At 43.6% G+C, this 21295-nt stretch overlaps 1 protein-coding gene across 2 annotated transcripts; it reads left to right on the forward strand.

The window, feature by feature from the left end:
- Positions 1 to 504: 504 nt before the first annotated feature.
- On the forward strand, positions 505 to 21000 carry SYNM (synemin). Of its 2 annotated transcripts, none has more exons than XM_066196569.1 (4): positions 505 to 1337; positions 6233 to 6357; positions 12097 to 12167; positions 13679 to 21000. In XM_066196569.1, the coding sequence occupies exons 1-4, from the start codon at positions 552 to 554 to the stop codon at positions 17329 to 17331; spliced, it is 4635 nt and encodes a 1544-aa protein (XP_066052666.1). In that variant the 5' UTR covers positions 505 to 551; the 3' UTR covers positions 17332 to 21000. The 2 variants fall into 2 exon arrangements, with proteins under 2 accessions (XP_066052666.1, XP_066052667.1); XM_066196570.1 differs by lacking the exon at positions 505 to 1337 and adding an exon at positions 12606 to 12640 and having other exon boundaries at positions 6268 to 6357; positions 13677 to 21000.
- The last annotated feature ends 295 nt before the right edge of the window (positions 21001 to 21295 follow it).

Here is a 21295-nt window from a genome sequence, read left to right on the forward strand (position 1 = left end):
GAGTTTTGTTCTCCGAGAAGGATTTGGCTCCCCGACCTTGATTAACATCCCAAGCCTGGCCTTGGTCCCTGAACGGGACTCAGCTCCTTGAGCTTGACTTTGCTTCCTGAGCCCGGCTTTGCTCCCTCAGAAGGGCTTTGCTCTCTGAACGAGGCTTTGCTCCCCGGGCGGAACTTGGCTCCTTAAGCCGGGTTCTGCTCCTTAAGCCGGGTTCTTGCTCCCTGAGGCGGGCTCAGATTCCCGCGCAGGAATTTGGCGGGAGCCGCCAGGAGTCCGGCAGGGGGCGCCGCGGCGCCGCGGGGCGGGGCTCCGGGGGCGGGGCCGCGGGGCGGGGCCGAGGCCGAGGGGCGGGGGCGCGGCCGAGGGGCGGGGCCGAGGGGCGGGGCCGAGGCCGAGGGGCGGGGGCGCGGCCGAGGGGCGGGCCCGAGGGGCGGGGCTGGGCCCGAGGGGCGGGGCCGGTCCCGGTGCCGCGCACCCCGCAGAGCCCGCGGCAGCCGCGCAGCGCCCGCAGCCCCGGGGCCACCGCGCCCCGATCCCGCGGCCCCGGCAAGATGTGGCGGCGCTGGGAAGCGGGATGGGACGAGAAGAGGGAGCTGCAGGAGCTCAACTCCCGCCTGCGGGTCTTCGTGACCCGCGTGCGGGAGCTGGAGGAGGAGAACCGTTTTCTGGCGCGGGAGCTGGCGGAGCTGCGGGAGCAGGAACTGATCGGGCTCCAGGTCCCCGAGCAGGAGCTGGCCTGGCTGCGGATGCAGCTGGAGGAGCTGAGCCGGGCGAAGCTGGAAGCGGAGCTGGAGCGGGACGGGCTGCGGCGGGAGCTGGAGGAGCTGCGGGCGCTGGGCGCCGAGGTGCTGGGGATGCGGCGGCGCCTGGAGCCCGAGCTGGCCGGGCAGCAGGCGCTGCTGGAGCGGCTGCGGGGCGAGTGCGTGGCCCTGGAGGAGCTGCTGCTGGAGCTGCAGGCCGAGCACGGGCACATGGCAGAGCGGCAGCGGCGGGAGGCGGTGGAGATGCGGGAGCTGCGGCTGAACTTGGCCGCCTTGCCTCCCCCCTTGGCCGGGCTGAGCTTGGAGGAGCTGGAGGAGACCTACGAGATGCTGCTCAACCAGAGCTGCCGGGAGACCCTGCTGCGCTACCAGGAGCAGATCCAGGTGCTGCAGGAGCAGGAGGCGCAGCGCAACCGGGAGAACGTGGAGCTGCTGCGGGAGGAGAGCCGGCAGTGCCGGCAGCACCTGGAGGACCTGCACCGCCAGGGCCAGGAGCTGTGCGCGCTGCGGGAGCGGCTGGAGCAGGAGATGCTGGCCCTGCAGGACCGCCACGGCGCCGAGCTGGAGGAGTACCAGGTGGGTGGCACATGGCCCTCGGTCCCGGGGCTCTCCCGCTTCCTTCCCGCCCCCCGGTGCCTGTTTTGGGGCTCCCCTGACACTCCTTCTGCCACTCGCGTTTTCCCTTCAGTTCTGGGCCATCGCGCGATGTGAGCCCGAGTTTCCCATCTCTGCTCCGGGAGATGCTAAAACTCCTCAGACTCGGTGTGGTCCAAGGCTCGCCCACCCCACTTCGCCTCCCGGCAGTGGGTTTTCCCCAGGCTGGAAGAGGAGGTGTCCCAGCGGGAGCCTTTTGCTGCTGAGCCCTTCTCTGTGGGGCGGGGAGGCCCCTGGAGCCCCCCGGCGTGGGGGGGGGGGGGAGATCTGGGTGCGAAGGGTGCGAATCAGAAGGGACACGGTGACCCTGAGGACATCATCCCGGTGACAGGTGCTCCCTTCCCAACCTGCCCTCGGCAAGTGCCCAAGAGCATGGAGCGGGCACCCGGGCTTGCCAGGGCTCCTGGCAGGGTTGGCAGGAGCTCTTGGGACACGGAGCAGTCCCTGCGAGCGCATGAACCGAGTCCCGGGGCCGTGGGACACGGGCCTGAGGCTTGAGGGTGGCCTCTGGTCCCAATCAGAGAAATAATCTGAAACTTCGTCCTGTTTTACACCCATTGCAGTGTGCCTTGAGCCTCGGGAAAAGCTTGTGGTCCCCGGCGTAGTTAAGAAAACTTTGATTTGCATAAAGGCGAGATGATGTTGGAGGTGGATGTTGGTGTCGGGGGTACAGCATCTGCAGCTGAGGATTTCTTTGCTGTCGGGACGATGTTTGGTGTGATGTGCAGTCCCCCTGGGCGTGGGAAGGGATCAGCTCCTGCCGGAACAGCGGAGTATCCGCTCATCCAGCTCGGAGTGGAGAGCAACATATTAGATCATGCAGCCCATCGATCCATTTCCTGAGGGCACCATTTCTTTTGTTCATTGTTAGACCCTTTATTAACACCCTGCTGGAGCTCGGTGTGTGCCTGAAGCCCGTGTGCTTTGTCCAGCTTTGTGTCCAGCAGCCCTGCTAGATTATGGAGAAGTTGGCAACTGGGGAGGGACTGGGACCTGTTGCTGTGTGCGTGTCTGGTTTTTGTACTCTGCTGGATTGTTTGGGAGTTGCATAGTTTGCAGATGCTGTGAACTGAGACAGATTAGGTATGTAAGAAGTAATCGGAAAGGCTCTTAACTTTTAAATATTTTTTTTTCCATTTTTGACAGGACAATTCATTCTCGCAATCACGTATGTAAGCATTCCCAAAGCTGTAGAACATGATATAGGTAAATCCCTCATTAATTAAATCTATCCAACAGTCAAACCAGGTGAAAATGTGAAGAAGAAAGAAACCTCTTCATGTTTTCCTTTTCATATATGAAGTTTCTTGGATTTCCAAAACATGTCCTTCTTGCTGTCTATATTTTTATTAGAGGCTTATAATGAAACATCATTGCTCCAACTGAAAACCCTTAAATATGGAGCAAAGAGAGCATTTTGTATACCTTGTTGTCCATGCCACAAATTTTTTCTTCTAAAGTCAGTGAGAAAGGCTTTTGTTTAACTTTTTCAGCTCAGCAAGGTGTTTTTAAACCAGTTATCTCGTGTCTGGTTATATTTTTAAAGAATTTTCTTTGAAAGAGCAACTGGAGAAACCCATTGTAGATGACAGCAATCTATTGCAGAAGTCAAATAATCAAAATCAATGGATGCCCTTGAATGGTCCTGATCCAATGCTCCAAAATGGATTGTTATTTTGACACCAGCATCACAGACTTCTCTGTAACTCTCATGGACATTTGGCATCTTTAGATTTTACAGGAAAAATAGTTTCAAATCTTAGTAATACAAGAAAAAGAAAAAAGTGTGTTGAAAACATCTGACCATTTTCACCAGAAATTAAATATTATCTGGATGTATATTCAAATATGTCATAAGGGTTATTAATTCTAAATGGTCTTATGTTTGGGTTTTAATGAGGAAGTCCTTTTTGCAGTTGCCACTCTCCTGCACATGAGAAGTAAAATCTTTTGCTCACATCCAGGAAGAAAAATTATAGAATGCGTAGGAGCAACTGTTTCAGGTTTCGTTCTTGGGGTCAAGCTTTTTTCTTTTTCTCACTCATTTCTTTTACTGGTTGAAGTATGTTCAGCATGGGTTTTAAACTACTCCTTAAAGAGCATCAATTCCATGCTTATTTATTGTAGAGTGTCATGTAGAAATGATATGTATGTACAGATTAAAGTCAAGTTATTATTGTTCGTTGCAGCTGCAATGGCCATTAGATTTAATCATATTTTCCATATATCATCCAGTTGCCTTATATGTTCATCTTTGCCTCCTGAGCTGTCCTTATCCTCACTGAGGCTTTCAGCAGTGTTAAATAGAAATAGGTATTTGGAGTTATAATGTAGCTGAACCAGGCAGGCAGTAAATCATACACTGGAAAATTTGCACTGGTCCTGAGTGCTAGAGGGATGAACTCAGTAGGCCTCTTACTTCCAGAATTTTAGCTGTGAGCTATGAGAATACTGATGCAAAAACTCCTGGTGGTTTGAAAACCCTGAATTATTTGGGTGTAAAACCCTCCATGGCCCATCCTGCTGCTCTGAAACGAGGCAGATATTTTTCACTGATAAGAGTGGGTTTAGGATCAGTTCCTGTGCCAGTGTTGTGAGCTCTAGAGAAGGAGAAAACATCTTGTCAAATGCACATTTAATGTCGATATGTCATGTGCCTTTTTCAGTGTACCAGTTTTGAGCCAGCCAAGTGCAGTGTGAGTTCCTCCCCTGCTGAGCCACTGAATGAGCTTTGGGATCAGTAAATAGTACCAGATGGAAAGGGCTGGGGCCTGGAATCCTCTATTCCCTCAGTAGGTACAGCTTGGACAACCCAAGTAAATTCTTTCCCCTATACTGCCCTTCTAAAATTTCCCAGTGCTGCCTGGAAAGGAACATATGAAGGGTGAGAAAACAGTTTCTATTCTGTTACTTAGTCCTAGCAGGACATCACTGGGATTTGGGGGCTGTGATTGATGTGGCTGGGAAACAGATCTTTCCCAGAGAGTCCTGTGTGAAGAAAACACAAGATCTGCCAAGTAGAGGTTACCTTCTGCAAAATGGGTTTGTTGGCTCGCAGTCTCCTGAACTCTGATGGATTGGTTTCTGTGCTTTTTGGCGTGCTTGGAGACAGGACTTGAGACCAGTTGTCTTCTGCTTTATGTTTGAGCATCAGTGATGGAGGGCTGGGTGACTGGCTGTCTGCCACCCAGTCTAGAGAGTGTCTGCTCCCGCTGGAATTAATTCCTTTGGAACCACTGCACAGCTGCCTGTGTTATGTGGCCCCTTATGGTAATCATTAACTCCAGCTCTTGGATCTCCAAACCCAGTGGGTAGAATCCAGGTGGCTTTTCAAACGCAGACTAGAGAACCTGGGGGTGAGGGACTGAAGCTCCTGTGGTTTTAGACAGGTTTGAACAGCCCCCGTCTCTTTCAGAGCTCCCCACACTCTGTAGTCCAGTGTAGAAATTTCCTGTACCGATTTTTCTGGTGCTGCAGCATTTTAAAGCTCTTTTTAAGGAGTGCACGTGCATGTATGGGTTATTCTGTGTTTAACTGGGGAGGCAAGAAACGTTTGAATCATTTAACTTTTGTATCAGAGCTCTTAGGGACTGGTTTTCTTCTGCACCTTTTGCTGACTCCTGGTTCTGTTGCACCCTGACCATTCTTACTGGGTAGTCTTTTCCTTTTAAAACAGGGCCTTGTATTTTTGTTCCCTTCTCACCTCAGGATTGTCCATTATGTCTGTGTGGCCATGGGATGGTGCCTCCACTGGGGCCTGCAGTGGGCTTGTGGTGCTCTTTCAGATATGCAGAAATGATTTGTCTTCTGCCATAAAAAGGGATTTAAAGTACACTGAAGACTGTAGGAAAGGATTGTCATGTCAAGGGAAACATCAGTGTAGTCACTGAGCAAGAGCTGCAGAGGCAAATGAGGAAAGAGATTTATGTGTTATATAGAGAACTGTACCCACATGTATAGGCAAATATAGACAGCTTCCCTCATGGAGCTTTCTTTTTAGTTTTACCTAAAAAACCCCGAAACTATTAATGTTTGACATGCCAGCACTTTATATTCTTAGTTCTTACTACTGCCTAGCACATCATGCTGGCATTAACAGCAGAGTCCCCTGCTGGATCTTCATTTTATGCTATTGCTCATACTGTGACACTGGAGCACTTGCTGCCTATAAGTGATATATTTTGAATTCTTTAAAACTAAACCATCAGTGCCTTGATTTTCCAGTTTGATTGCAAAGCAGTCGTCAGGATGAAATCTAAAATACACTAGCAGCTATCCAAATGCTGTAGAAAACTTGAGGGAACCACTGAAAGTTCATCTTTTACCTTGTGGGCACTGTGAGTATCTTCAGATGCTCAAATTCCAAACCTGGTTTGAAACCACACATGTGTGGAACTGCAAATACTGGTAAGGTTCTCATGGCAAAGCAACTGCTGAAATTTCTGATCTCCGGTGTGATTTAAGCATGTCTTAAAATGACCAAATGAGTCACATATGTGTCTCATAAAGAAGGGTGTTTTCCTTGCTATGTGTGCTTTATAACTTTTGTACAGGGCATCTGAATGGGTGTTACTGAGATTTTTAACCAGCTTAGTAAGGCATAAAATGAATTCGGCATAAAACTTGCTTCAGGAACATTGTATTTCAGCTTGTGTATGGGGAAGTCATAGAGCTGATTGCTTCTGGTTTTTGAAGCAATAGAATATTGATGTAGTTTTCTATCCGTTTTTTTAAATTAAAATTTTTATGTTTTAAGGCATTCAAACGTACAGATTTTCATGTTCTTTCAAAACTAAAAATATTTTGTTTCTGTTCAGAGAATAATTGATGCCCTGGAAGAAGAAAAGCAATTCCTGACCATGTCCATCACAGATTACCTGAGGGACTACCAAGAACTCCTGCAGGTGAAAGCAGGCCTCATCCTTGAAATTGAAACCTACAGGTAAGATTTGTGGTCACGCTCTGTTGTCTAGTCAGAGGATAATTTAAATCCCTTTTTATAGATACGGGAGGCCCATTCATCCTCTTTCCAGCATTTAAAATATAAACAGTGGCTGTGGGAGTCTCAAGGCTCTAAAGCCAATATAATCCATAGGAATTCTATTAACTTGGTACAAGTATAGTGGTGTGTAAGAAACTTTCTTAGTCCTGGTCAAGTGGATATCAGGTTGATGGGAATTTTTGGGGTAATATTTGGTTACAAGCTGAGGAGACAATATCTCTGAATTGCAATCAATAAAACTTGAGGTTATGCAGTTGCCATCAACTTTCCTGGCACATTTGATTGTTTAAATATGTTGATTAGTGACAACCCGCAGCACTGATGTAAGCAGTGAGTTCCCCATCCTTGACGTAGTTGTAGGATGGTGGGAAGATTACAGAAAAGCCTGTTTGATTAAGTCCTGGCTTTCTCCGTCCTTGATTTGTTATGAAAACGTGTTTAGATCAAGTGTGAGGTAAGAGCAAACATCTCTGCTAATGAATCTTCAGGACTCTGCCTCTCTCTAGCCACTAAGGAGCTGTGGGGTTGAAAAGCCAGAGTAATTTTCTTGTCTGGAGAATCGTGATGTACATGGCACAAAACTGATTTGGAATGAAAAAAAATCCTAAATACCCCCAAACTGATGAACTGGAGGAAGATCCTTCCTTCTTGTAAAGGTGATGTGTTTTTTTCTACAAATAGCACAACATGTTCAACAAATTTCATTGATGTACTGATCTTCAAATACAGAGAGATGTGCAATTCTTACTGAGCAAAGGGATAATTTACAAAAATTTAATGTCAGGCTACTTCTGTATTTTTTTAAGGAGACTGCCTCTGTCATTACCTTGTCTAGATTGGGTGCATTATTAATATTCAACCTGTGTAAATAGACAGAGCATTTCCAGTTATATATAATATATGCTGCTGAATATATGTCCTGAAGCATTAATGCTGTGTCCTGAGTGTGAACCAGTAAGTCTGGATAGAGATAGCACCAGCTGAATTATGGGTGAGGTGTCTGGACTATCAATCCACTGATGCATATGAAATGTAATTTCAGTTGCATAACTGAAAGTATGAGAAACTTGAAATAACTTCTGAGGAGCTTGATAAAGAGTAGTGAGCAGAGAATATCTGTCTTCATGAAAGAGCACCAAGAGTCTGTTCAAGATGCCGTGAGAATGTCTGCAAGGAGGCACAGACCAAGGCTGGTTTCTGGATGAGATAAAATCACAAACAGTGTGCGACAAGTATCTGCAGTCACTTGATAAGTGACAGTGCCTTGATGTTTGTTGGTGGAGTGGGATCCCTGTGATCCTTGGAAAGCCAATAGTGTCTGGAGCATTACTGTGAAAGTGGTGGCCAGCTGTGATCCTTATCTGTGTGTGTTAATTCTGTTAACTTTGCTAAAAAACATGATTCTTCTGAATTTAATCCCAGATCTGTTGTTGACTTTCACTGTTGTCGTTAAACTTTCTCCCTCGGTTTATCCATCTGCAAAACAGGATTAGCTGTCACAATAACAGAATTACCAGAGTTGTTTTGATGATTAGTATTCATCCAGAGCTAGGAATGATAATGCCCAGATATTCAGTTGTTTGAAAACCTTGTAAGCCCATGAAATTCTGGAACTTCTTCAGAGTTGTATCACTGATTATCTGAGCATTATTGGTTTGTCTAAGGATTCCCTGCCCTGCTTAATGAAAGGAGAACAATTCAGCATCACCTGCAGCGTGTTTGTTGTCCAGTCAAAAGGCTCATTAATCTGTAGGGTTCCTTCATCTGATGGATGTGAATGCAGCTTGTGTCACTGATGGCCTTGGCAAGGCAGATGTCAGTGGAAAAATGAGCATTTGCCCATTAAAGACGATCTATAGATGAAAACAAGAGAATGGGCCTTGCTACAGATGAAAAACATGCAAATGCCAGCAAACAAAATTCTTTTAAAATATCAGAAACTGAAAAGTGATTGTTTTGTGTTTTTACATTTATGCCGTTTTACCCATTCCTCTTTTCTTCTTTTGCTCCCTTTATTTAAGAAAATAGTTCCTCCCTCCTTGTGTGTCTCTATCAACCCTGCTGTCGGAGGGGACCCAGGCAGTGAAGTTAAATAGGAGAATTCTGGACAGCTCCCTCATGTACTTTTTCAAATCCTATTCCTCTCCCAGGTCTTTTTACCTGCAAAAAAAAAAAAAAAAGGGCATGTGAACACAGCTTCAGTTGGTTTTCACAGAGGATGCAGGCAAATACCCTTGCTTATGCATACTGGAAACAAAAGGCACTTCAACATCCTGAACTTTCCATGGAGAGGTTCCCACAAAGGCCCTGGCATTTCCTTTCCTCCTGGCCATATAGGTTAAGGGTGTGGTAGCTGGTCTTGGAGCCTTCTTTGTGCCTCCCACCCCGTGTTTTCTCTGTTTTACAACTCCTACAGTTCTGTTACAAGGTCAGTGCTTTCCATTAGTCACCACTGCCCCTGGAGTGGGAAGAAGGATCACTGTTACAAGGAACACCCTTCCTTGAGGTCCAAGTGTATTTCCTCTCTGACTCTGCTCACCCTTCCTGCTCTGGGAGCTGAGATTCACTCAGGAAATGAAATATGTGTCTTCTCTGGCTTTTTGAAGTTACACCTCATGGGAATCTTCATTCCTACACCCTCTTCTCACTGTTGGAGTAAATATTTATCAAGTGTCTCACAGGTTTGTTCTGTGTCCTTGAAACCCTTCAAAACCACAGCTACTTAACTATGCTTAAGTTTTATTTCCAGGAAGAAGTGGTGAATTACTCACCCTGGAAAACTCTTGATTTTAAAAGGAGATAGAAAACCTGCCTAGACTCTGAATTACTCTCAGGCCTTTCTCCTTAGCTAGCAGAAACTTCTCTTCACATAGCAGAGGCTGCCCAGAGCCTGTACCAATAGGTTCAGGAGGCTTTCTGTCCTCTCTAAGATATATTGTTGTTGAAAGATAAAATGTTTCACTTTGAAATTCCAGTGTCATTCAAGTGCTCTGTTCAGGTTACCACCCTGCATTCTGAAGCACCAAAGGCTACACAACGTTTTCCCTTTTTATTTCCATGGTCATTGTTAGAGTCTCTGAACACACTTGTCAGGTGGAATTTCCAGTTGCGTTCTTCCATCAACACTTCTGACCCTTTCCATGCTTTACTCTCACAAAATCATCACTATTGAGGTGAAGGGATCATCAGCATTGAGGTCTTCTGAGCTACTCACCACAGCTTTTTCACTCAGTCTCGCTATTTACCCTTCAAAACTTGTACCATCCAATAGGTCCTAGTTTATGGGTCCTAAGGGTTTTATTTTGAGAACACGTTGAGTTTTCAACACCCAGGGAACTTAACATGCTGTTCTTCACACTCCTTGTCCTCCCATCCTGCGATGGGAAAAGGATGTGGAATGGCCTTGACCCCCACTCCTGGAGAGGTGGGTTTTTTTGTAACTCCGTAGCAAATACCCAGGATAAAGAGAATGGCTAACTGCCCCGTCTGGGACTTCGGGTTTCTGTAGTTGAAACAAAGTCATTACTGTCCAGAATGACCATAATAAAATTTGCACTACATCCCTTTGTTCTGTCTCCCCACCCCAACCACTTTATCTCCTTCTGCTCTCATGGGCTGGTTGTTTCTGTTGTCATCCAGCACAGGCTGATGAGCATGTCCCTGCTAACTTTAGATAAATGACATTAATAATGAGATGAGCTAACAGTGCAGTTGGATTATTTTTCTGGTAACACTTAAATTAAGTGTTAACAAAACGGGAGTATATGTCATTTGGGACCTGATTTCCAGAAAGTAGCTGACATGTTTTTTTTTTTTAGATGAGTGCTGCTTGGGGCAATGTTTTCTTTATTATTACTGTGAGTGCTTAAAAGTTCATACAGTTGAAATTAATTCTCCAGGCAGTTTAAGTTTAAAAGCTTAAACTTAAAAAGACCTTACCACCAAGAGGTTTTTATTAGGAAAGGATGCAGAGGAATAGAGAAGCAAGATGACTTGCATAAACTCCAGCTTTGGTCAAGCTGAGAAGCACAGCCTGAGTTTGCTGGCTCAGTACAGTTCACTGCCCTTTCTCGTGCCAGTTTAGTAAGCCAAGCTCAGTTTAACATTTTCTTGGTTTTCTGATAAGCGTGAGGTCATACATATTATGAAGTGTCCAGTGAAATACTGATTCTCTGTCCAGTTTTACAGAGGTTTCAGGAAGCTTTGCCTTTCACTTTCAGTAGTAACATTTCAGATCCAGCTTTTCTGTGGGCTGCTGCCCTTTGCCATATACAGTTACCTCTTGGAACTTATTTTTAGTGACTTCATAGGTTGCTGCAGCAACTGAACAACTGTTGTTTTAACAGCAGCCAGAAATCCTTAGTCAAACTCCCCACATTCCTGCTTTCCTTGGTCATGGTTAACACTTTCACTGCCAGCTCCTGGATGTGTTTCTGCGGCATCACCACCAGCTTCTCTGGCGTGTCTGTCAGAGCAATTTGTTTGGCACTCACTGGCTTCATCAGATCAGATGTTTGGTCTTGGGAACATTATATGTGTTGAAGGGATCTAATTCCTATAAAGCTTCTCTCAACATGGAGAAAGATAAATTGGCTTTACTGTGGGTTTTTTTTGATTCACAAAATAGAAGGAAAGATGCCCATCTGAGCCTGTTTTAGGTAGTTCCAACCTGTCTTTCTTCTGCATCTAGACAAATCCATGACAGCAAAGAAATCCTTGCTAATGATATTTTGTTAATGCTAAAGTGATTAGTCGTGGGAAGTGTGAAATACACAGGTGATGCTTAAAACACCTTCTTTGTTAGTTTTGACATAAATGTCCAGCAGAGGTGTTTATAACCCTGTCCTAAATGGCTTTCAGCTCCTGCCCCAGGGAGTCAGAAGCTTTGGCTATCACAATCCTCCAGCCTTACCCTTGCCAGCTTTGATGCTGCAGCTGTGTCTTATCAGTGCAGAACATCTGGCATTCCCAAACCCAGAAATGTAACTGGCTGGTAGAAGTGAACACAAACCCACCCAAGTTACTGTGCTGGCTCTAACATTCCCTTGCACAGGCACAGAACCTGACACCGCATTTCCAGGCTGCTGCACCAGCATTTCCTGGAAGTATGGGAGCTGCTGGAGTGTCACTGCCGAAAAGGAGGAGGGCTGAGGAACAGGGGCAGACAGAGACATCATTAAAGGAAACCAAGCAGTTTCTCTCACAGAGAATTTTCCTACTCCTTTTTTTGTGAAATGTGATTTCCAATGGAATAGGAACTAAGAATAGTTAATTAAACACTATAATTTTTTTTTCTTCCAGCACTGTGTTTGTCAGTAGAAGTTATACTTTCATTCATTTTTCATTTGAAAATGATAGAACTTGCAGATCCTGCTGTGACACTTCCCTCAAATCACACTGCAACACCACCTTTACTACTCTTTTACAAACAGAAAGTTTGCTGCAAATATTTTTTATTTTTATTTTTGCCTTTTCTTTATAAAACATCTTGCCCAAGGAACCTGTGGCTGCCCCATCCCTGGAAGTGTTCCAGGTCAGGTTGGATGGGGCTTGGAGCAATCTGGTCTGGTGGAATGTGGCAACTACAGGATAATTGTTTCAATTTCTAAGACTTATAAATGTAAAATATTATGCTTATTGTTCCCAGTATTTTAAAGAAATGCCTTTTGTGTTTTGCAGAGCTTTGCTAGAAGGGGAGAGCAAGCCATGGATTATATGGAGAGAAGAGTATGCAGAGAAATTGCCTCAAGGTAAAATATGAATATTTAAAAATTAATTTTGAATGAAATTAAATATAACTTGAAATTATTATGTTGTAGTGTTCCTGAAGTATATTTTTATGGGTGTATTGCTAAGTGAATATTGAATTAGTTTTGAGTGTTAATATTTTAAATAAACATATTGCTCTCCTGTATGAGATACCTCAGAAAATGATGGCTTGAGTGGAGAATGTAGGGAGTGATGTTCTCTAGCTCTAAAGAACTTCTGGATGCCCATTGGTCTTAAGAGAGTTTTGAAGCACAAAGCAGGAGGTGTTTAACAGAACATGTAGTTAAAACCATGCAGTTCATCTTCCTGAGGCATTGTGAGTGTTAAAAAGTTCATGTGGGTTTAAAGAGATATTTTAGCAGAGTAATGAAAGACAAATCAAAGACTTACTAAACATAAAGATACCATTTCTATCTTAGGAGCTGCAAATCTCTGGAGGCTGTGAGAGTATACGAGGGAAGTATCACTATTTACTTGCCCTGCTCTTATACTCTTCCCTGTGTATCTACTCTTGGTCCCTGCAAACAGATTTGAGATAAGATGGACCTTCACTGTCACTGCTGTGGCCATTGCAATTAATAACAGAATTAATCTGGATAATACTCATGAGTTTAACAATGTGGGGCCATTACTGTAGTCCCAGAAGACATCTGAAGGCTGTGTGTGTAGCAGGAAATCCAACAGGCCTAGGCTGAAATGCTCACACAGATCTGCCTGTGCTGTTAAATTGTGAGCACTGTGCTTGGATCTGGACAGCACAGTTTGGGTCTGGACTGGCCAGTTCTTCTGCAGACAGTGCTCAGGTGTATTCACAGAATAGGGAAGGAATTACAGAAATAATACAGGAGACTGTACCAGAAGTCAGAGGAGATGTGGTAGCTTTTCAGGAGTGAGAGATGTGAGTGGTGCAGTACTGGTTGGTTTTAACTGTCAGATATTCCTGGCACATTGTATTAATTTCTATAGATAGAGCCTGAAAGGTTCTTTATTTCTCCCCTTAGTTGTGCTTTATTTTGTGGCTATGAAGGGTTCTATTTGTGTTTGCAGTTTCTAGTATGTGGTGGCAGGTGTGCCATTAAATGTCAATAGGAACTAAGAAACTTCAGGCCACTTAGGCTAATGAAGGGAAAAAACCCAGCCTATGATATTAGCATATATTATTTAATAAGAAGTTGTAAATGAACATCGGTATAAATACAAAAAGTGTAATCCCTCAATAAATGCCACAATACCCAGTAGCGCACAACAGCTGAAATCAGCAAGATCTTGCAACTTGAGAAAAAGCTTTGCTTTCAGCTTTAATGTAATTTATGCATAGACTTAATTAGCAGGCAAAACCTACAGGAATGCCTTTACAAAGCTTCACTGAAAATGAAGACATTATTTCTTTCAAAAAAATAGTGCATGTTTTCTTAGTTCATGCCCTCTCTTTGATAGTATTTTAGATACAAACCATTATTTTAATGCTTGGTTGCCTGTGCTCTCTTTGCAGATATTATAAACACTTCATATAACTACACTGATATTTACTCTACTTATCAAGAAAGAAATAGAAATAAAGCTTCGCCAGCTGCCAGGATCACTGACACGAGGCACAGAATGCCAGTGACAAATATGAGCAGTTCTGCACATTACTCTGCTCACTCCACACAGGCTGGATCACACACAACAACTGGGGGAAGAACTTTTGGAAGGGACCTGCTTGGTTCAACATATCGCCCTTCAACCACTGTCACAAAGGATGAGAGGATTGTAACAGACCACAAAGAACTAAGAACATTAACTCCAGACTACAGCAGCTGGAGAAGCACTGAAATGCAGCAGAAGAGGATTCCAGAAAGAAAGAAAACAGAAGTTACGACTTCATCCACAGTATCTTTTTCGAAAGAATCAGCACATGCTGAAAGATCAGACAAGGACCACAAGCCTGATGCTGAAAATACAAGAACTAAACCAGGTTTCACTAGATTTCCAGCTTATGAGCTGATTACCAATGCAAAACCCTCGAAATATGAAGAAACTATAATTGAAACTCGGACCATACTAAAAGACAAAACAGGAGGCAGCAAACCAACTGATGAGAAGACATCTCTGCTGAAAGAAAAAGATAAGCTGGAGAAACAAACAAAGGATGAGAAAAAGAAAACAGATGAGAAATCTTTTGGAGAAGAAAGTGTTGATTTTGGGAGGAAGACTGAGCAGAGAAAATATACCCGTGAGGAAGTTAGCCAGAAGGTAACAGTAACAGGGAGTGATATTTCTGCTGCAAGAACTTTGAAAAGTGAATCAACTAAAAAAGATGCAACTGTCACCTCAGAATCAAGAAGCAAAGACGTCATTGAGGTACCAATCAGTATTGAAAGGCCTGCTCCTGACAAAGGACCTCAGAGAATGAAAGAAATAAGGGTACAAGGTGTTAAAACTTCCATAGGAAGAGAAACAGATGACCATGTAACTCAGTCGGCTGAAACTCGCCAAGTGAGGATTTCAGAAGCAGAGTCCGGTCTGGAAGGTCAAGAGCAAATTAGGGATGGAAGCCATAAAATGGGAACTCTGCCAACTGAAAACATAGCAGAGAATATTGTTGCTGACATTCTTAAAAGTTTCACACAGTCCTCTAGTTCACAGACATCAACAGACACCAAAGTGACCTATTTTGATAAGAAAGAACAGGAAGATGAAGGGAAAATAAAGACTGAGTTCACAGTGGAGTCTCAAGTTCAAGAAGACATAGCTATTTCTGATAAAGGTGACTTAGGACATCTATCAAAACAGGATGTTAGAAAAGTGATTCGAGAGGGCGTTGAGGGAACTCCTTCCAAAGAGGAGATAGAGGATATTGTCCATCACGGCCTGAAAGGAAGTGAGAGCGGAAAGAACGTGTCTGTGAATGTGGAGATTGTAGAGGAGCCACTGGATTACACCACCAATGAAAGGACTGATTTTTCAACACCTTTCCAAGTAGAAGAAGTGGAGGATTCATTCCCTGAGAGGGAGAGGCACTATGGTGAGGAGGAACAAGACATCACCTTCACGTATGAAGATGTCAAAAAGAAGAAACCGCGCCATGAGAGCTTCACTCGTGTGGAAGAGGTAACCGAGGAAGATGACTCACCTATTGAACAGAAATATTTTGTATCTGTTCCTGATGATCACCCTATTGTCAATGAAAAAGATGATGACTCGGTATATGGGCAAATTCATATTGAAGAAGAATCGACTATCAAATATTCCTGGCAAGATGAATTTTTGCAAGGCACACAAAGTAAGAGAGAGGAAGGTGTGGGCTCTCCAGAAGAAACCTATAAAGTGGTGGGGGAGGAAGCAAGTGCCCATATTTTAAAAGAGCACCCTGACGGTGGAAGATCCCATGTTGAATCTGTTGTTATTGAAAAAGAAATTAAAATCCCCCATGAATTTCAGACTTCGATAAAAGGGCTTTTATCCAAGGAAACAAAGGACCCTAAACATCAATTGAAGGAAGCTTTGGAGCAGCTGGAGGGCAGCCTCCCAGAAAGTGTGAAGGAGGAGCTCTCTGCCTTAACAAAAGACAGCAAAGTGGATGCTAGTAACTTGGCATTTGATATCAAAAAAGTTGATCAGAAAGAGGAGGGGGGCTCAGTGACAATTGTTGCTGAAGTCAATCTGTCCCAGACCCTCAATACTGATGAATTTGATGTAGACCAGCTCGGTGAAGTAATCACGAGCGAGAAGGAGAAGGCGACAATACACTCCCTGAAGAAAGAGAGCTCGGATGGGAGCAATATCGGTGTCTCTTCCCACAGTGAAAGATACACTCCTTTTGCTGACCAAGAGATCTACAGCTCATCCACGACGAGGCGAAGTGGTGGCAGTGGCTACCACACCACTGAAAGGGTCGTTTATGACGGTTCGGTTTCGGAAACTGCAGATTATGGAGAGGCCTCTCACTCGTCACAATCAACTGATGAGACCAGGTCCCAGAGGCGTGTCAGGGTTGGTCCAGCAGAAGTCCAGAGGTTTGAGCAGGTCCTGTTTGAAGGGCCTGGTTATGAAACGCTGGAGCTCAGTGCAACAGAAGATCTTGTTCAGAGAGACGGACCGTCAGAATTCAGCCAGTCTGTGAAGCACTTCAAACTGGGCCCCAAGGAAATCCAAACCACAGAACAAGTAATTTATACAGGCCCTATTACTACAATTGTAGAAGAGATGGATTCTGGAAATCTTTCTCAGAAGGTTTCAACAGACTTCAGCAGGGCCACAAGACGTGTCACAGTAGGATCAAGGCAGGTGACTGAAGAAGTCTCTTTTGAGGGGTCGGGTTCGGACTCTCTGGCCCTCAACAGCTCGGATGGCCTTTCCCAGGCTGAAGGGGCTGTGGACGTCAGCAGATCAATGAGGCACTTCAGGCTGGGCCCAAAAGAGGTTCATACTGAGCACGTCATCTTTGAAGGACCCATCTCTGGTAAAGTGGAGGTCAGCAGCACGAGGGACTTCTCACAGGCAGAGAGTTCAGTCAGACAAATCCAGCTGGGTCCCCAGGGCTTTATGACAGCTGAAGAGGTCATCTACCAGGGGCCTGTCTCCGGGCACACAGAAATCACTGAACTGGAAGACCAGACCCTGTCAGGAGGCTCAAGAGCTTTCAGGCACGTTAAAATAAGTCCTGCAGGAACTCATGCTGAGGAAGTAATCTTCTCAGGACCCATTGCAGGAGTGGTGGAAGATCTTTCACAGATAGCAGAGTCATCTGAGAGCAGCAGCTCTGTGAAGCATATCAAAGTAGGCTCCAGGGAAACAGCTTACACTTTCCAAATGGATGTTTCCAATCTGGGTGGGATATCTGCAGTGAAGAGTGGAGAGCAGCAAGTGGCAATGCTGGTGTCCAACAAGCAAGGCTCTTCTGCTGGTCAGCCACAGGTCATCGTTGAAAGCGACCAGCCTGCAGGGAATGAAAACACAAGAAGTGGCTACGTTCTCTCCAGTTTTTCCCAGGATCAGGGTGGAAAGGTGGTGGAACAGTCCTTTTTTGATCAAACTGTGCAGTTGCAAAGAACAGTCGACCAAAGGTCAGAGGCTTCTGAAGGGAAGAAAGTTGCTTTTGTCTACCTGGACCATGAGGAGGAAGATGATGAGGATAATGATAACGATGGACAGTGGTTCTGAAGGGACTCTGTGATGAAGCCTACATAGCAATTTGTTTATACATATTTTTTATTATCCTTTTTTTTTAAAGAGAAAAAAAGGGATGAGGAAACAGTCCAACTATTTAGATTATTAATGGTGGACTGAGAAGTACTGAATTTAAGCCTCTATTCAGCATATTTTACTTTATTGGAAATTTTATTTTTGAGAGAGATCATGCTATTGATATTTTATCCTCAGAGTTCTGTGTCTAATATTTTCAGATTTTTCCACCCATAGAAACAGGAATTTGCTCCTGGGGAATCCAAAGGATTCTATTTTTTTGTTTGTTTTATAGCACATCAACTATTAAATGTGTGCTAGAATAGGACTTTTCAAATTATTTTTTTCTTAATACTGTATTGTACTTGGTTACTACAATATTACTATGCAATTCTATTTAAATCTCAAGCTACTAACCACAAATTTAACAGAATATGAGATTAATGAGTGGTAGTAGCTGATTTTCAGTTCCATTTCTCTGTACTTTTATGCAATACCTATAATGAATACATTATAAGAGACAGTTATTACAGCTATAAAATTAAACATGATCCTGTAGGATCAAACTAAGCATTGCAAGAATTGACAAAAGTGACATTACTTGTATAGCTTGAATGCAGTGCAAAAAAGAAAGAGGTACCACTGAGGTAAGAATTTCTCACAGTATTCCAGGTGAGAAATAGTGAACTTTATGGTTAGACAGTAGTATATTTAATATCTCTAAAAAGAAAACAAATTTAAAAACTAGACTGGATAGTGTTCCCACTGAGGTAAGGAGAACTCCTTACAGACTCAGTGGCTGTGTACAGTAGTAACCTCAACATGTTTTGCAGGTTTTGGGTTACCTGATACTAGGTATTGCTAAAGGTAAGTGTGAAGTGTCAAACATGATTACATAGTGCCTAATTTCCTAACACAGTGAAATTAGCTGATATGTGTCCTGTTAGAAGGAAACTCTTACAAATGACATTGGTGACACTTATGATCATTGTGTGTCAGCTCATTCCCAGATAATCCTTTGTTTACAAACAAGATGTCCTTTTCAATCACTCCCCCTGCAAACCCAACCTGAGGTTTGAATTTATGGTTTTCTTCCTTTTTTTTTTTTTTTTTTCTCTGAATGTAACACGTGCCTCAGGCCAAAGTTGCCTTCTACTTAAATCGTTTGCAGATAAGCTAATTTCACTTGGATTGCACATTGATTGAATGAAGGACATAATTTTACATTATAATTCAGTGACTTCATCAGTTCAGCTTGGAAGCCAGCACAGCACCACTGGCTGGCCTGACCTGGGCAGTGCTGGCAGGAGCAAAAATAGCAGCCAAAATATTGTCACTGGGGTAGGAAATACCATACTGGCCACGTATGGGAGTAGCAAACAGAGGTGAGAAGCTGCTGTTTGTGCACACACACGCTCACAAACACAAGCACTCACTCACTCACTCACTCCCTGTGTCCCACACTCCTGGCTCGGGGTGGCTGAGCAGTGCCAGCCTGGAGGGTGCTGACTCCCAGATTTTTTTTCCTGTGGTTATGTAAGCCTAGTTTTGTGTGTGCTGATCCATATTAGAATCCAGTTAGACTATCTTAGTCTGGCATGACTAGTCACTTTACAGATTCCTTACTATTAACAGAAGTAGATTTCTCAAAGCTGGCTGCTGCTTTACACTATGAATGTAAATGCAAAGCTGAGAAGCTCCTGTGCTGACTGACACATCCTGCTCTCTCAGATATAGGGACAGTTTAATCCATGTGTGCCTTAGTTACTAAGTTTGAAACTGCACAAAGCTATTCATGTTCCAACGATTAACTCATGAAGGTTTGTCTGCACTGCAAAATCTTCTGAATGTGTTCTTCATTTTGTCTGGAATCATTTGTTGAAATTGGAAGTCCCACCAACAGCTGGAAAATGAATAGGAAACTGAGCTGTGTAGAAGCACTAAAAGCATGTAATCTAAGCTTATTTATACTGTTCACTGTGTAATAGATGGTATTTTTTTCAAAATTATTCCTATATGCTCAGAAAAGATCTTGTGCTTCCATTTATAAATAGGATGTTAATGATTGTAATACTTCTAATCTCATCCTATACTTTTGTTTCCTTAGTTGACTGTATGATTTTAAAGGTGGCAACACCTCCGTGTTTAATAATCATGTATAAGCCAGGATTTTCCAGCTAGATGCCATACTGCCAGTTATCAGATTCTGTACCTCAAGTATCAAATAACTGCATGAGGGAAGAAGTCAGCTCTGTAGTAAGCAACAGGGGTAAAAACAATGAGTGTAAGTTTTCTTGGGATTTTATTCAAGACTTAACCATTCTCTGTAAAACAGATACAAGAATATCTGCAGAAAATACATTTAGCAACCAACAAAAAGCTACTTACAATGTCAAGCCCATTTATTGATGCATTGTGGAGTCTTTGACAGAGGTGCTCCTCAGGAACAGTGATGCCAAAACTGTTCGTTTATCTTCATCTGCTGAGAGGATTATAATGTCAGGTGAGGGAATAAACCAGTGAGGAGCAAGTGACTCGTAAAATGCAGGTGCCCTTAGCACTGAAGGATTTTTTAAAAAATTAAAAATCAGTATTTTTTCCACTGAGGCAACAACAGCTCTTCAGAAATTCCTTTGCATGTCACTGTCAGATGCAGTAGGTTTTGCCAAGACACATTTCTGTTTGGATAGTCTGGAGGAAAAATCTGTTCAGTGTACTTTATCTCTATTTAAGAGCAGGATTTTAATCAATTATTGGGAAGCTGGCTTATTGTAGAGAACTGGAAATGTGCATTAGCATGACATTAAAAAAATTTTAACATTTCAGGCACAGTTCCTTTACATGAAGAAGGGCTGTGAGAATGAAGTTGCCTCACATATAAAGGTTTAAGTTTTAAAAAGTTTTTCATATAAGCAGCTCATTTTCCACTTAGTTCTTATTAACCTGAGACATGTAGACATAATGGTAACTTTTGGATAATTCTACCTTCAGACAACAAAATGTATTTAGGTGGACAGTCATATCCAGCAGGCCCCGTGGCTGCATGTGCAGATCTGGGGCTGTAGGTACATGAATTACTAATGAGAGCAAACATAACCTACTCCCTGGTGTACTAACTCACCCAAGGCAATCACTTGCTGCACAAGAATTCTGTCCTGTGGCTGAGCAGATTGGTGACACACCCTCAGTCAGCATGCACTTCTGAAGCTTTACTCATATTAATGCTTTTCATTAAATAGAAATAAAAACTTTACCGCTGTGTTTGGATTAAACAAAACGCTTTTCAAATATAATTAGTATTTTGGGGCGGGTAAAAAACGATGTGTTTCTATGCTGATATAGATCAGAAGTGGGGCACTGTTTTTTTCAAATGTGTAAACCACTGGTCTAGGAAGCAAACAGAGCATAGAACATAGAGGAAGATGTGTGAGATAGCGAGAGCTCCGTGCTGGCTGATGTTTGTGAACAGCAGGTGTTTCAAAAGACGGTAAGAATGTTGAACCTGGGTTTGTTGATGTCAGCTGTGTGAAACTTTGCAGGCAGCTTGTGTTCTGGTCATTTGCAATGAAACTGCGTTTTTTCTTGTGGTGGTATAAGCTTTGTGATTTTACACTTTTTCACTCTTGAGTATTAAACAATGAAAATCAACGCAGATGTTTCTCTTTCTTCCTGTCTGATGTTTTTAAGGTTGCACTGTCCAAGAAAAAGGACTTAATGTCTGTAAATACCTTGCTGTCAGGCTGGGATAATTTTGGTTCAAAGAATGAGCCTAATTTTTCATTCCAGCAAAGATTCACCTCTTTCAGGCTGATGATAGAAATGATGGCAGAACATGACACATGCCTTATTCCAACTACACAGCATGTGTGGACCAGCAGTGGTTGCGGAGCGCCACAGTTAGTGAGAGAGGCAGAGTATAAAGCAACACAGAAGGTCCTACAGT

This window comes from Chamaea fasciata, unplaced genomic scaffold, assembly GCF_029207755.1.
Source record: "Chamaea fasciata isolate MVZ Bird 193981 ecotype frontalis unplaced genomic scaffold, bChaFas1.0.hap1 SCAF_14, whole genome shotgun sequence".
NCBI lineage: Eukaryota > Metazoa > Chordata > Aves > Passeriformes > Sylviidae > Chamaea > Chamaea fasciata.

Coding starts and splice junctions, on each gene's coding strand:
- SYNM (XM_066196569.1), top strand. CDS start 552: ATGTGGCGGCGCTGGGAAGCGGGATGGGACGAGAAGAGGGAGCTGCAG. Junction 1,338..6,232: donor CCGAGCTGGAGGAGTACCAG/GTGGGTGGCACA, acceptor GTTTCTGTTCAG/AGAATAATTGATGCCCTGGA. Junction 6,358..12,096: donor CTTGAAATTGAAACCTACAG/GTAAGATTTGTG, acceptor TGTGTTTTGCAG/AGCTTTGCTAGAAGGGGAGA.